Genomic DNA, 15759 nt, shown 5'->3' with positions numbered 1-15759 from the left:
CAATGGTAACGACACATCCCCTTCTCACCACCACACTCAAGCAGGCTCTTTCCTACTAAAACCCTTCATGCTTCCTCTTTTCCCTCAGTACCAAGTTTAGAGGAGTTTACTGGAAAAGGTTAGAACCGGAAATTAGACACAGTGGGAGAGGCAGTGGGGTGGGGGGGGGAGGCGGGGGGGATACATCCCATACAGGAAGTGGCCAATAAATGTTTATTGAATGACAGAAAGAGTGAATGAAGGGATTAATGCTCTACCTCGGTCTTAGAAGCAAGGCGGTTGCCCAGATACCAGAAAGCAGACCATCAGGGACTCTCACAGTGAGGATGGGTGAGTTGGTGCTAAAGACGACGGAGCGAGAGCTCTGGAAGTCCCTCCCACGGCAGACTTAGATGGGCCACCCTTGACAGCTTGAGACCTGGAAGTCCACCACCGGAGCTGGAACTTGAGGTTCTTGGGTACATAACTTGTCTGTTGCTCCTCTAGCCCCTGAACTTGAACCAGGCCCCTCAGCGTATCAAACACTGGCCAGTGTGATTATAGGGCCAAGTAAGCAAAACAGCTTTTAGCTTTCAGCCTATTACACCAATTACATCGACAGCCTCCAAACTGCATTTCCTACTGCTATTTCCCAAACCGAGAGGAGAAAATCGACGCAACAGCTTGTTTGGGCAGCAGCTGCTGTGGGGCGGAGTAGGGGGCTGCTGGGAGGAGCAGCCAAGCTGCCTGAGGACACTGGGTACATTCTCCTGGTCTCCTGCTCTGGCTTTTCATTAGGCATTTCATCACAAGACCCTACGGCTTTAATTTTGTTTTTCTCCTTTCAAGGGATGTGCCTTCCTCATTTTTACCATCAACATGCATTTACTTTTATAATCAGAAAAAATATTTTTTAAACATCAGTCATCAAATGCAAATGTAATAATGCCCTCTCCTCATTAAAATTCTTCAAAGGCTCCACAGGAGTCTCAGGATGAAGCCCAAATTCCTTAGGACAGTTGGCAAGGCCCAAGGCCGTGCAAGCACCCTTGCCTTACTCATCTCCCTGTGCTCCTTTGAGTGGACCACGCCTTCCTGTACCTCTAGGCTTCCCAGTATGCGGCTCCTACTGCCCCAGAGGGCTTGTTCTCTTGGCTCACCATATTTGGTCTCATCTTAAATATCACTTCTTCTAGAGCCTTCCCTGACCACCAGCCCCTAGTCTAGCGGGAGGGCCTGTCTTCTACACCTCCCTGGCACCCTGTACTTAATCCTATGGGAGGCCTTATCCCTATGTCATGTGGGCTCTGTGGCTGCAAGAATATGTCTTTCTTGCTCTTGGCAGATTCTCCAGTACCTAGAACAGTGCCTAGTACTCAGTAGATGCTCAGTTAAATGTTGCCGGAAAAAAATTAAACTAGTAGCAATTAGCTATTTGATTTGGAAGGGCTCTTAGAGACCATCTATCCTAATTACTTTAAACACCAGAGAAGCAAATTCAGGTTCCAATCGTAGGTCCTTTACTGAATCGCTATGTGACCTCAGAAGTCACATTCTCTCTCTGGGTCTGAGACTCACCACTCTAAAATGAGGAAAGCTCTTCCTGCTCAAACTTTTTCTGGCTTTGCCTCCTCCTCCCTCTGGTATTGGGTAGGTCTCAGGTACATTGACTGGGCAGGTGGGTGAGATGGTGCAGGAGAAAAGTAAGGTCAGATTCAGCCTCTCAAACTGTTCTTGGTCAAGTAGAGAAGATAAGACACACACAGTGCTAAATGACATGTTTCCAGTGATTCTGTTTTGCTAGGAGATCAGAAAAGGAAGAGACCATGGAAGCCTGGGGGCATCGACACTCCTGCAAGAGACAGTGCTTATGCTGAGCAGGCAGAATCCACAGAGGTAGTGAGGAGGGGAGCGGAGTGTCCCCCACTTGCAGCTGGCTATCCGCCCCTGTGGGAGGGGACAGCGGTTGGGGCTGACGTGCCTTCAGAGCCCAGCTCCGCCACTTACTAGCCCTGGGCCCTGGACAAGTTTCACAACATTTCCAAACCTTGGTGCTCTTTCCCTCACCACGAGAAGTTGAGTGTCCAGCTTGCAGGGGTTTTGTGAAGACTGAGTGTGTGTGACAGCATCTAGAACAGTGCCTGGTGTCTAACAGACCATTTTAAGAAATGCCACTTCCTTCTCTTCCAGCCGCATAAACAGGACTCACATGTCACTGGCAAGAACCTCAAAGTGAAGCTGGGGTTTGGGGCCTGGAGGCTTTTCCTGCACCACCACTCACAGTCTGTTTCCTCTGACGTGATTTGCCCTGTGCGCTCTCACACAAGCATACACACGTGTGCACACACACACACACACACACACACACACTCCACATAAAATTCAAGAGAGAAAGTGAGGCTATTTCTAATTTCCCGATCAGAGGCAGCCAGATTGGGAGCTGTCCATTACTGTCAGCGGGAAAAACGAAGTATCAACATCCAGGTCTGGCCTACAGTTCTCCCTCCACCACGGGATTTATAAGACATGAGATTATGAGATCAAATGTCATTGTCTATGGGGCTGGAGGGAGAAGAGGCTTCAATCAGATTATAGAAAATTCTACAAAATACCTTGGAACACTTTACGAAGCTATTGATATTTCCGGAGGCAAACAGGATGAGACCCGTACTGAGGGGGACCCAGCAGATGTGAGGGTAAGGGTGGCGAGGAGGGTCTTTTGTTTTAGTCCGTCCCTGCTGATGACAGATCAAGAGTGAAAGGGAGGGGCGCCTGGGTGGCTCAGTGGGTTAAAGCCTCTGCCTTCGGCTCAGGTCATGATCCCAGGGTCCTGGGATCGAGCCCCGCATCGGGCTCTCTGCTCAGCAGGGAGCCTGCTTCCTCCTCTCTCTCTGCCTGCCTCTCTGCCTACCTGTGGTCTCTGCCTGTCAAATAAATAAATAAAATCTTTAAAAAAAAAAAAAAAAAGAGTGAAAGGGAAAGAAAATGTAGCAGGGGCTTGTTTCTCCAGCACCTTCGGGGAAAGTCCCAGCAGGTGCTCCCGTGTAGAGGTTATTCCTGGAAGGACCGAATTCAGAGTCAGACTTGAACTGAGGTTATTAATCTTTTGGGGAACTGTAGACCCTTTTGAGAGTCGAGCACAGACAACCAAGTTCTTCTTCCTGGGAAAACACAAATAAATCCCAAATTCCACTTGCAGGATCATAAGAGTCCTAGATCCCAGGTTAAGAATGCCTCCCTAACAAAACTGAAAACACTTCTTCATGAAAATATTTCTTAACTTCATGATCCACTTTCCTGGCGTGGAAACCTACCCGTACCATAACTGCTTCTCAGGCTGCAATCGGTTGCTGAATGGGGCTCTCTCACCAATCCTAGGACCAACTGAACAAATCCTCAGCTAGGAGTCAGGACTCTTGGGCTCTGACCTGACTTTCAGAGTGATACTGGGTCAGTCTTAACTCTCTGGACCTCAGTTTCTCCATCCGGCAGAGAAATGAAGGTGAGGGGAGGGGTGGGAGTTTTGACAAGGACGGCAATTCTTAACATATATTCAGTAGAAGGCAATCATTATGCACAAAATGCAAGAATTCAATGCCCAAAATAAACTTCCCCTCTTGGAGATACATACAAATAACTAGCATACGAAGGTCTCCAAGAAGTCCCACAGTAAAACATCAGCTGCATTTGGTTTAGTCCAACATTCCCTAATTGGCTTAATTGTGACTTTTTTTTTTTCCCAGCAGAATAACTACATCAAAGTCCCATCTGAGAAGCAATAGACTTAGCACTGAGTTCAGAATCCAGTAAGATGTGACTCCACAAACTATTCCTCCTCCCCAGGGGCACCAGGCTGGCTCAGTCAGTAGAGCACGTGACTCTTGATCTTGAAGGCATGAATGAGTTCAAGCCCCACATTGGGTGTAGAGCTTACATTAGAAAAAAAAAAAAAATTAAAGAGAAAATCCTCCCCAAACAAATAAATTACCATGTGTGATAGAAGATTGGAGAGGCTGGGACTGAAACAGAGCGTTATGAACCCTAGGACCAGCAGGAGCTCCTCAGAATTCACCCGTCCTTCCTTCACTGCTTGGGAATTCATTGTTCCCTTCAGCAGAACAGCATGAATGCTCAGGCAGCAGCTTTTAGCCTCTCCTTTTGCTCCGTCAATCTATGGAAGAGTGACACTTGAACTTTACTGTGCATGGGAATTACTGCCCTGACAGCCTCGATAATAAAAGGGGACTTTAGGGGCGCCTGGGTGGCTCAGTCGTGTAAGCAGCTGCCTTCGGCTCCGGTCATGATCCCAGAGTCCTGGGATTGAGTCCTGCATCGGGGTCCCTGCTCAGTGGGGAGCCTGCTTCCCCCTCTCTCTCTGCCTGCCTCTCTGCCTACTTGTGCTCTCTCTCTCTCTCTCTGTCAAGTAGAGACAACTTTTATTAAAAACTTGTCAAATTTTGGGGCACCTGGGTGGCTCAGTGGGTAAAGCCGCTGCCTTCGGCTCAGGTCATGATCTCAGGGTCCTGGGATTGAGTCCCGCATCGGGCTCTCTGCTCGGCAGGGAGCCTGCTTCCTCCTCTCTCTCTCTCTGCCTGCCTCTCTGCCTACTTGTCATCTCTCTCTGTCAAATAAATAAATAAAATCTTTAAAAAAAAATTTGTCAAGTTTTATTAAAAAATAAAATAAAATAAAACAGTATAAGGGGGACTTCAGCTTTATCTGTGATGTGCTCTCTCTTATCCAAAAACCAAAGCAAACGTGACAAAATGGCAACAGGATAAAATCAGGTGTTTACTACGTCAGGTGGACCTTTATTTTTGAAAATTTTCAGAAGAGTATCATTAAATAATATCAGTTCAGAGCTGAATATACTTGATAGTGTGCTGACAGGATCTTCAGGGGTGACTCCCCTGACTTTCTTCCTGAGGCACAGACTTTATATCTCACCCCCATAAGATGCAGCCATACTCCGAATTCTCCAAAAGGGACTTTGGGGAGCACGAAAGCCCCTGAGCCCTCCAAGAGCGGACCTCCCGGGGCCTAACCCTGACTATTCTGTCTCTCCTGGCTGTAGGACTACAGGGTCAACATCTTCCTGCGGCAGCAGTGGAACGACCCCCGGCTGGCCTACAATGAATACCCGGATGACTCTCTGGACCTGGACCCATCCATGTTGGATTCCATCTGGAAACCCGACCTGTTCTTTGCCAACGAGAAGGGGGCTCACTTCCACGAGATTACCACTGACAACAAACTGCTGAGGATCTCCCGGAACGGAAATGTCCTCTACAGCATCAGGTGAGTTCCACAGAAGCTCACCCTGCCGTCCTCCTCAGAGTGCACCTGGTCCCATTAGCCTTCTGGGAGCAGACACTAGGAGATGGGCCAGCCAGGGGTGCACAGGCCTGGGCAACCCCACACCTTTGCACGGTGTGCAGAGCCAGCTCTGTAAATTACAGTCAGGGAGGAAGAAGAACATACCAGGCAAAGTCCTAGGGGTGAGTGGTTCCTAGGGGAACCGAAGAAGCATCTTAGAAGGGTTAAGGTTGGGCCTCTAAGCTTAGCCACCATTTCAATAAAACAAGAAGGGAAAAGAGTATTTAAAGACAGTGCTCAGCAGCAGGGGTGTTCAGTTTCTCAAGATGAGTGAGTTCTAGAGAGCTACTGTTCAACATTGTGCCTAGAGTTGACAATACTATTTTGTACACACGAATATTTGTTAAAAGGCTAGATCTCATGTTAAATGTTCCTACCACAATTTAAAAAAAAAAAAAAAAAAGTAGCACTAGCAAAGGCACAAAGCCGGAAAAGTCCCAGCAACCTCAACAAAAATGGGCCTGCTAGGCTACTCACAGGTACAAACCAGGGCTGCTCCCTCCCTTCCATAAACCCCTTCCATCCCCCAAACTTTGCACTGAGTCTAGGAAGCTAGGATCCTCTTCCCAGCTGGGAGGGATCCTACAGATACTGGTTAGGAGCAAACTTTAAAAGAGTCTCCTGCCAACTCTCCCCACGTAATTCCCTATTTCCTCCCCGAAGTCATGGAGAAAATGACCAATGTCTGTGCTACATTCTTATATATGTAGCATTCGTGGAGAATTTACTAACTAGGCTGGGTGTTTTACATATATTATTTGTAATCCTCCTAACAATTCCATGAAATATTTCTGTTATGCCCATTTTGAAGATTAGACAAGTGAAGATCTGAACACTTAAGCAGCTTGCCAAAGTTCCCACCAGCCACCTAGTAGCACAGCCCAGATTCCAATCTGTTAGTGTCCATCTGATGCCCACTGAGAGCCGAGCCGAAAGTGCCCGGCATGCAATAGGCGCTCATTTGATGAATGAATGAGTATGTGTTTATTTCAAAGAGCTTCTAAGGGACACTGGCCCTAAATGACTCCTCCTCCCCCTCCAGTTCTTTGGGGGAATCAATCTTTCTGTTTCCATTAGGAGATGAGCTTTAAATATCCAGGCCCATAGGAGAGGCTATAGCCGTTCTAACCTTCAGATATGGCTGGACTCAGGGTGACTCCTGAGAGCAGGCCAGGTAGGAGAGGGGACTCAAGAACCTCAGTGGGGAAAGGAGACCCCGAGCAGGGGACTGCTGGGAGGAGCCAGAGGCAGACGCGGCCTTCCTCCCCCTGCGTCCTGCCAGCGCACATCCAGATGGGAGGCTGATGGGCTCAGGACGGCCGCCGGTGCCCTGCCTGCTGGGGCAGAAGAGGTTACACTGCTGGATTTTGCTGCTGCCAGGCGGGTTTGGTATCTCTACAAAGCTAAGCCCCATGCAGCATGACAGAAGGACAGATCAGCAGAAAGTGATGCTCCCAAGGTCATTCAGCTTCAGAAAATTAACCTGGTGTGACAGCTGCCCCACTTTGGAGCTTTTATCTTCAAAAATTCAACTCTGTTCACTTTCTCTTCACTTTCCCTCTCCCTTCCCTTTTCCCCCCTCTTGCTTCTACCTTGTGCTTCAATGAGGCCCAAATCCAGAGCAGTGGGCATGAGCTGGAGGGGAGAAGCTGACACGGGGCCATGCCCTCATCACGTGCAGTAAGGTGCCGGTGGCCAAGTGTCACTAGACCACCACCGATGAGGCTCTTTTCAGGAAAGCAGGGTCTGACAGTAAACACAGGAGCTCAGAATCCAATGGCCAGGAGACATAATTTTGAATCCTGCCTTTGAGTCATCACGCAGTGGGTGACCTTGCAGGAGTCCCGACCAATCCTTCCCTGGACCTCAGTTTCCTCCAGCTGTCCAGTGAGGGAGTCGGCCTGATGATCTAAGCCTCTCTGGGCTCTGAGAGCCTTTCTTCTCTATTCTCTGGAGCAGGTGCTCCGATGCGGGCAAGGCTTTTGAAGCTGAAGCCTTGCATCGTAGCCTGAACTGTACACTTTGCTTCTGTTAGGGGCACTCCCTCTGGTTCTGAGGCTCGGCCTCTGCAAGGGTGAAACAACCCAAAATAGACAGCTCTCGCGGAAGCTGGGGGCACCCACCACTTGCCAGCTAACCCCAGCATGAGCCCACAGGTATGAGTCAGCTCTGTTCGGACACCCAGAAGGCAAGGGCCTCTTTAAAATAGCATTTGATGAGTCCAGTGTATGAAGGGAGGCAGCCAAGAACCACTCGAAGCCCCTGCTGCAGGTGGCCCTGGATGCCTGAGGCTTGGGGCTGCTCGACTTGGAATTGAGCCTCCACGGAAGAGCAGGGATCAGGGCAGCACCTGGCCTCCAGGCCTTCAGGCCATGGCTGAGGGCAAGATGTTTAGAAGCCAGACAGACTCCACAGAAACCCACAAGTTCCACTGACTATGTGACTTTAGGCAACATTCTGTATCTCTCTGAGCCTCCATTTCCATATCTGGAATGTAGAAATACACATATATTATCTCAATACACACTAGTTCCCTGACCTCCTTGACCTCTCCAAGATAACTGATTTCCTGGTAATAACTGGAATGGAGGCACAGCTTCCCCCGTGTGTGGCTCTAGCATCATTCAACTCCCTTCTCTTCTCAGAATCACACTAACACTGGCCTGCCCCATGGACTTGAAGAATTTCCCCATGGACGTCCAGACGTGCATCATGCAACTGGAAAGCTGTGAGTCACTTGCATGAGGGCTTTAGAAAGAGCCGGACTCCCCTTTACCCAGGGGACTTGCAGAAATTCCCATACGGCAACAGCAGCTAACTGCTGGGCCCCAAGAGATAACTGTCCTAGCCCAAAATACCAGACGGGGGGCTCCGCTTTAGAAAATGCATTAGAAATCTAAGCCCCCCTTACTGGCTGGCTGAGGCCCAGCTTCGGAGTCAGCAGTATTCTCCCAAGAGACACTCTTCCATGTCCCTTGTGGATACACTTTCCAGGAATGGAAGAGAAAGAGCTCGAATAAGTCAGGGTCCCTGAACTCACAGGGCTGCTCCCTGCAGCTGGGGACACATAGACAGCTGGCGGCACAAAGAACTCTAACACAGGGCAGCAAGTGGTAAGTGTGTTGTTGGAAGGCTGAACACTGTGGCCTCCGGGCAGAAAGAATGCTTCCTTCTGCTTGGGAAAGAGAGGGGGCACTGGAGAGGGCTTTATGTCGCAGGTCACAAGGGAACCTACAGGAGGAGGGAGCCGACCTCTTAGACTGCAAACGGAAACCAATCTAATTTAAAAGGTAGAATTGAGGGTGACTGGGTGGCTCCAGTCATGATCCCAGGGTCCTGGGATCAAGCCCTGCTTCTGGCTCCGTGCTCAGCGGGAAGCCTGCTTCTCCCTCTTGCACTCCCCCTGCTTGTGTTCTCTCTCTCACTGTGTCTCTCTCTGTCAAATACATAAACTTCCTTAAAAAAAAAAAAAAAAAAAGGTGGAATTCAATGGAAGGACAGGGCTTCCTCATGGGCTTGAAAGACGTACAGAAACCAGGGCAGAGAATTTAGGAAGCAGACTTAGGTGGAACACCACCTCTGAGGGCACCTGGCACCAGCCAACTCTGACCTTCTGTTGCTTGATTCAAGTCCTGGGGCGCCTGGGTGGCTCAGTGGGTTAAGCCACTGCCTTCGGCTCAGGTCATGATCTCGGGGTCCTGGGATCGAGTCCCGCATCGGGCTCTCTGCTCAGCGGGGAGCCTGCTTCCCTTCCTCTCTCTCTGCCTGCCTCTCTGCCTACTTGTGATCTCTGTCTGTCAAATAAATAAATAAAATCTTTAAAAAAAAAAAAAAAGAAAAGAAAAGATTCAAGTCCTGGGACAGAGCATCTGACGGGTCTACTAATTGTGTCATTACCTAACACCTCGGCCCCCGGCTGACAGTCCCCCAACAGCTTTATAGAGTCATTCCCCCAGGGAAAGGTGCTGTGAGCAGAGGAGGGAGCGTGCAAGGTTGGCACACAGGCCCCATAGCCGATGTGAGCTGCCGAGGACCACAGGGGTAAGAAGTGGAGGCGAAGGGACAAGCGAGGTAGAAGGCAGGGGGTCGATGTAAACAATTAGACCAGTTTTAACCTCCTCAGCTGCAGGGGAGGTGAGGGGAGGGTGGAAGAAGAATGGGGAGGGGGTGGTGGAGAGGCAACGTGGTCCCATGCATTCCCTCTCGGGCCTGATGCCTCTCAGTCTCTAACCCAAACCAGCTCCGACCCGCTGCAAATGAATGCTTCTGGGTGGTGACGGCTGCTTCTTCTGGTCCCCCACCCCAGTTGGCTATACCATGAATGACCTGATCTTCGAGTGGCAGGAGCAGGGAGCTGTGCAGGTGGCAGATGGACTAACTCTACCGCAGTTTATCCTGAAAGAGGAGAAGGACCTGAGATACTGCACGAAGCATTACAACACAGGTAGGTCCAAACATTCGTTCAACTTCTGGTTCAACAGATCTTCTGAGATGCCCGTGATGGACACGGTTCTGTGTTGATCACCCCGTGTTTAAGAAAAGAGTCTTTGAAACCAAGAAAGTGGTGCTCTGATATCTTTTCCCCGGATGTCCTGGGGCACGCACGTGACGCTCAGGCCACACATCTCATTGCCAGAGGGGCCGGGAGAGAAGAGTCTTTGCTCCAGGTAGCAGCATCCCAGCTCAAAATGAACCCTGTCCCTAAGGCAGAAGCGGGGAGTGGATATGAGGACATCTTGCAGCGTCTGTCACAGGGGACCTGGCATTTCTGACGGGACGCAGTACCCAGGCTGCTCTCCTCAGGCCTCAGCAGGAGGGAGCTGAGAGGTGATGTGAGGTCTGTGGACAGCGCAGTTGGAAAGGGTCCCCCAGACTTCGAGTTGCAGGAGAGGGGAAGGACCCATGGCCGCTGCGCCCAGCTCTCTGTCTCCCAGGCACAGGCCAGCCTTGGTGGGAAGCTGGGACACAGGAACGAGCTGGGGTTGGGCCAAGACCAGCCTTGTCTGCCCTACCGCAGGCTGGGAAGGAGCTTGCGGAGGCGCAGTGGAGGAAAGGCCTCCAGTCAGGCCAGCTAGAGCCCAGCTGAGGAGAGGGGCCGCGCGAAGTAGGCCGCGGAGGAGGCCTTCCCGGTGGAAGCAGGGGCTTGAGAGAAATCGCTGCGTGCTCTGCTGTGTGCTCTAAGATTTCTTCTTAGCTCTCATCTCTCAGAGCAAGGGCAGGCAGCCTGGGCTCTGCTGTGTTGGGCACAGCGGCCCCTTTTCAGGTCACCTCCAGAGATACTGTCCTGGTCCCTGGGCACGCCGAGGCGTGACGATACTCCCATTAGCAGCCGTGACAGCAGTGACTCACGGAGTCCCACTGCCTCGCACACCACAGCCCGAAACTGGTCACACGGCGTTTTCTCATTCATTATCTCATTTGCTCTTCCCTGTTCCCACTTGGGTGAGAGCGGAGTTCTGCGCTAGGCCCTGTGGATCCGACGGGGGGAGAGGATGCGGGGCCCCGACCGGCTCCAGGCAAGCACAGAGTTGGGGGGAGACCAGCTGCCCGCAGTCCAGTGCAGAGGACAGACAGACGGAGGTGCCTCCGCCCTCGCTGCCTTCTGCCCTAAGGCTAGATGACCGCATGACCAGAAGCGGGGTGGGGAGTAGGAAGGTCCTTCCGCCGGTTGTAGGGAAGAAGCCTGGCTCCCAGGCAGTGGGATCGGTGGGGGCCAAAGCTCAGAAGGGTCAAAGTTCCCAAGGCCAGGGTAGAGTGGAAGGGGTCACGATGAGGGTGAGGAAAGACGGGAAGTGGGACGGAAAAACAGGCCAGAGCATGGCTACGAAGAGCAGGCTGAGAAGTTCGAGCTTGTCCCCGTAGATAATGGGGACTTTTCTGTATGAGGAAGGAAGTACGTTTTTACAACAGGAAGGAACAGGCTCGAGTCATGTTTGGGGACAGTACCTGGGGGAAGGCTAAGGACAGGTCCACGGAGGCCCACTCTTAGCAACAAAACAGGGCTGGTAAGGGTGACGGCCCCTGAGCACAGGTGTGAGCACAACAGGTGTGAGGAGTGCACAGTAACACACAGGTGACCACAGGAGGTGGGCACCATCGCCCTCATCACCCCTAATTTACCACAGAGGAGGGAATGGAGACCCACAGATTCCGGCGCTTGCCTCAGGACACAGCTAGTGTGAGGCTGACCCAGGCCTCCAGCTGAGGCTGTTCCGACCTCCCGAGAACACTCAGCTTCTCACCGTAACTTCTCGCAGGTAAATTCACCTGCATCGAGGCCCGGTTCCACCTGGAGCGACAGATGGGCTACTACCTGATCCAGATGTACATTCCCAGCCTGCTCATCGTCATCCTCTCATGGATCTCCTTCTGGATCAACATGGACGCCGCCCCAGCCCGCGTGGGCCTGGGCATCACCACCGTGCTCACCATGACCACCCAGAGCTCTGGCTCCCGAGCATCCCTGCCCAAGGTAAGTCCTACTGCCCAGAGCACAAAACACCTGGACAGAGAAGGACTCCCATCTCTCTACCCTGCCTGAGATGAAGGGAGCACGAGGAATTAGTCACTGTTTCTTCACCGGCCGTCCTTGGCAGGATCCAGCATTCTGGGGCATCAGAGCTCTCCTCCAGACTGGACCCTGTGTTGCGCACAGTTTCCAAACCCCACGGTTTGCTCTGTTCTCTACCAGCACTCCACACGCATCCTGCTCATGTGTCATTCACACTCAACTCTACCTCCTCCTCCATTCACTTTTAGTGCTAAACACAACCTCCTGCTCCTTGCACCGTTGACAGTCGATGTTTTGTGGTGGAGGGTCTCCAAGACCACCCCCACGTTCAGAGATTTGATACGACTCACAGGGCTCAGCATAGCATTGTTCTCACTGCTAAGATTTCTTTTTTTTTTTTTTAAGATTTTATTTATTTGACAGAGAGAGATCACAAGTGGGCAGAGAGGCAAGCAGAGAGAGAGAGAGAGAGGAGGAAGCAGGCTCCCTGCAGAGCAGAGAGCCCAATGCGGGACTCGATCCCAGGACCCTGAGATCATGACCTGAGCTGAAGGCAGAGCCTTAACCCACTGAGCCACCCAGGTGCCCCACAGCTAAGATATTTTTATAGCGTTGCGTTAAGGACACACAGCTCGGGGACATCTGGGGGCCCCCATTGGTGGAGCATGGGACTCTTGATTTCACCCAGGGCAAGATTTCAGGATCTTGGGGTGGAGCCCCACATTGGGCTACCGGCTCAGCGTGGGTCTGCTTCCTCCTCTCCCTCTGCTCCTTGCTCCACTCTCTCTCTCTCTTTCTCTCTAAGATGAATAAAGAAATCCTTGAAAAAAATAATAAAAATCTCTAAAAAAATTAAAAAATAAAAAAAATTTTTTTAAAAGAATACACAGCTAGGTGATAAAGGAAAAAGGCAGGGTCTGGAGGAAGCCATCTGCAGCCTTCCTTGTTTTCTACCCCCAGCCCCTCAGGGCAGGACCACACAGAGCGCATTCCTACCCTAACAATAAAAAGGCAGTCACAGGTGTGGGATGTTTCTGGCCAGGGAGATAGAGACATTGTTTTGAGGTTCATTTAAGATTCAGTATGGATGATTTTTACTGGGCGCTGGCCACACAGGCCCCTTCCACCTGGCCCACACCAAAACTCCAGACTCCCAGGAGGAAAGCAAACACTTGGCACAGTCCCTGTTGTTTGTATGGGCGGTCTAGGCACAGTGAGGCATCCTTATCGCTTAGGGAAAGCGGGAACATTCCCAAAATCCAGGTTCCCTTCTCTCAATCAAGGGCCAGGCTCGCAAGCAGCTCCTTTGCAAGATAGCAGCCTCGTCCCAAATGTCGTGTGTGAACCCTTTTCTTCCCACACCTCGATCATCTTTCACATTTCTAACGTTCCACACCAGGTTCTGCTCCTTTCACTATTCTCTCTTGAACCGTACTCTGCTCCATTCACTACTAACACCAGACACAGCATTTCACTCCATTCACTATTAAAGCCAGATAGATACACATTCTGCTCCATTCACTCTGTGCTAGACACAACATTTCTGCCCCATTCTTCAAACACCAGACTCAGCATTCCACTTCAGTCATTACCGACACCAGACACTAATTCTCCGCCAGTCGCCCTTGCCATAAATGCGACGTTCTGTTCCTTTCGCTGTTAACACCAGACCTCGCATTCTGCTTAATTCACTTTTAACACCAGACACGATGTTCTGCTTCATTTACTATTAATGCCAGACACCCCCTACTCCTCCATTCACCTATACGTGAGGTACAACATTCTGCTGCCTTCACTGTGAATGCTTGATGCCTCATTCTGCTCTACTCTCTTTTAATTCTAGGCCCCGCATTCTACTACGCTCACTACTACCGTCTGAGCCCCATTCTGCTTTCATCACTCACCAACAGACACAACATTCAGCCTACTGTTAACGCCAGACTCCATATTCGGCTCCCTTGAGCCTTATGCTAAATCCCACATTCTGTACCATTTCCAATTAAGGCCTCATTCAACATTCTGCTTTGATATAGGAAAGTTGGAAGAATATACAATGATCACTCTAACATCCTTCACCTGGATTCCAACTGTTAATCATCTTGCCACATTCACTTTAGTTCTATATAAAGATAAGTAGGTGGGTAGGTAGATGGGTAGCTAAGTAGGTAGGTAGTAGATAGACACAATTTTTGTTGAATCATTTGATGGTTACAGACATCATGATAAGCCATCTCTAAAGAAGGAAGAAGGACCCCAATGATATTTATCCAAATAAATTAACATTCAATAATAATTATATTTACATCAATTCTATTTATTTATTATATATCAATTTTATATCAATAATTATTGAAGTAGAAGTAATTCCATAATATCATCTAATACAAAAACTTCATGTTTTCCCAATGTCAAAAAACATCATCAGTAAATATGGCAAGGGATCCAATCAAGGATCCAATCAAGATTCATACTATATATGGCTACTCTTTTATTTTCAAAACTTTTTTAAAGATTTTATTTATTTTGGGTGCCTGAGTGGCTCAGTGGGTTGGGCCGCTGCCTTCGGCTCGGGTCATGATCTCAGGGTCCTGGGATCGAGTCCCACATCAGGCTCTCTGCTCAGCGGGGGGCCTGCTTCCCTTCCTCTCTCTCTGTGATCTCTTCCCTTCCTCTCTCCTACTGTGATCTCTCTCTGTCAAATAAATAAATAAACTCTTTAAAAAAAAAAAGATTTTATTTATTTATTTGAGAGCACATGCACGCAAGCAGGGGGAGCTGCAGAGGGAGAGAGAGAGAGAGAGAGGCAGGCTCCCCACTGAGCAGAGAGTCCCATGCAGGGCTCCATCCCTAGACCCTGGGATCATGACCTAAGCAAAAGTCAGCCACTTAACCAACTGAGCCACCCAGGCATCCCTGTATATGGTTACTCTTTTAATCTAGAAGAGTCTCTCCACTGTTTTTTATTTTCATGATATTTCACATTCCATTAGCTTTTAATGTGAGAGATGACATTCGGTTTCATCTGCCATCAACACTCGACACCACTCTCTCCTCTATTCACTCTTACACAAAACTCAATAATCTGCCTTTTGCACTATGAACACTAAGACTTTGCATTCTGCTGGATTCACTATAAATGCTTGAGACCAAATTCTACCTACTGTTATCACCTGACAACACATCCTGCTCTGTGCAATTGTAACAGCAGGTGTACCTGCTTCCTTTTCCTGATGTTAGAGTCAACAACCTCCTCCACTGTCTACTAAGAGTTGGTGTCACATTCTCTTTCGCTTACGACTGATGCCAGACAACACTCTGCTCCACTCATGGGTAATGCCAGACTCAGTATTTGGCTCCATATGCTACTAATATTCAAGCTCACATTCTTCTCCATTCACTTTTTTTAAAGTATAAAATTCAGTAGCAGGTAATAATATTTGCAAAGTTGCACACACTCACCACTGTCTAATTCCAGGACATTTTCATCACCCCGAAAAGAAAGCCCCATAACTCATCAACAGTCATTCCACATTCCCTACTCTGTCCAGCCTCTGGCAACTCCTACTCTACTTTTCACCTCCGTGAACTTGCTGCTTCTGCATAGCTCATATAAATGGAATCATATAATAGGCGCACTTTTGTTTAGCATAATGGTTTTAAGATTCACCTGTGGTATACACTATATCAATACTTCATTCCCATTTGTGGCTGATTAGTATTTCCATTGCATGGGTCTATCACAATTTGTTCATCTATTCACCAGTTGAGGGACATTGGGGTTATTTCCACTTTTTGGCTATTTTAAATAACACTGCTATGAACATCTCTGTACAAGTTTTTGTGTGCACATATGCTTTCAACTCTCATAGGTATTTACCAAAGAGTGAAATTGT

At 49.4% G+C, this 15759-nt stretch overlaps 1 protein-coding gene across 1 annotated transcript in view; it reads left to right on the top strand.

Moving 5' to 3' along the window:
• GLRA1 (glycine receptor alpha 1) overlaps nt 1-15759 on the top strand; it is a 51448-nt gene that overhangs the window by 22781 nt on the left and 12908 nt on the right. The window contains exons 4-7 of the mRNA XM_045079434.1: nt 5054-5277; nt 8001-8083; nt 9662-9799; nt 11613-11827. Coding sequence (XP_044935369.1) covers nt 5054-5277; nt 8001-8083; nt 9662-9799; nt 11613-11827 — 660 coding nt within the window. The remainder of the gene's footprint in view (nt 1-5053; nt 5278-8000; nt 8084-9661; nt 9800-11612; nt 11828-15759) is intronic.

Source organism: Mustela putorius, unplaced genomic scaffold (genome assembly GCF_011764305.1).
Source record: "Mustela putorius furo isolate JIRA1106 unplaced genomic scaffold, ASM1176430v1.1 tig00000407_pilon_pilon_pilon, whole genome shotgun sequence".
Lineage (NCBI taxonomy): Eukaryota > Metazoa > Chordata > Mammalia > Carnivora > Mustelidae > Mustela > Mustela putorius.
The sequence above is the reverse complement of the archived record's forward strand: the minus strand, read 5'-3'. Positions and strand labels throughout refer to the sequence as shown.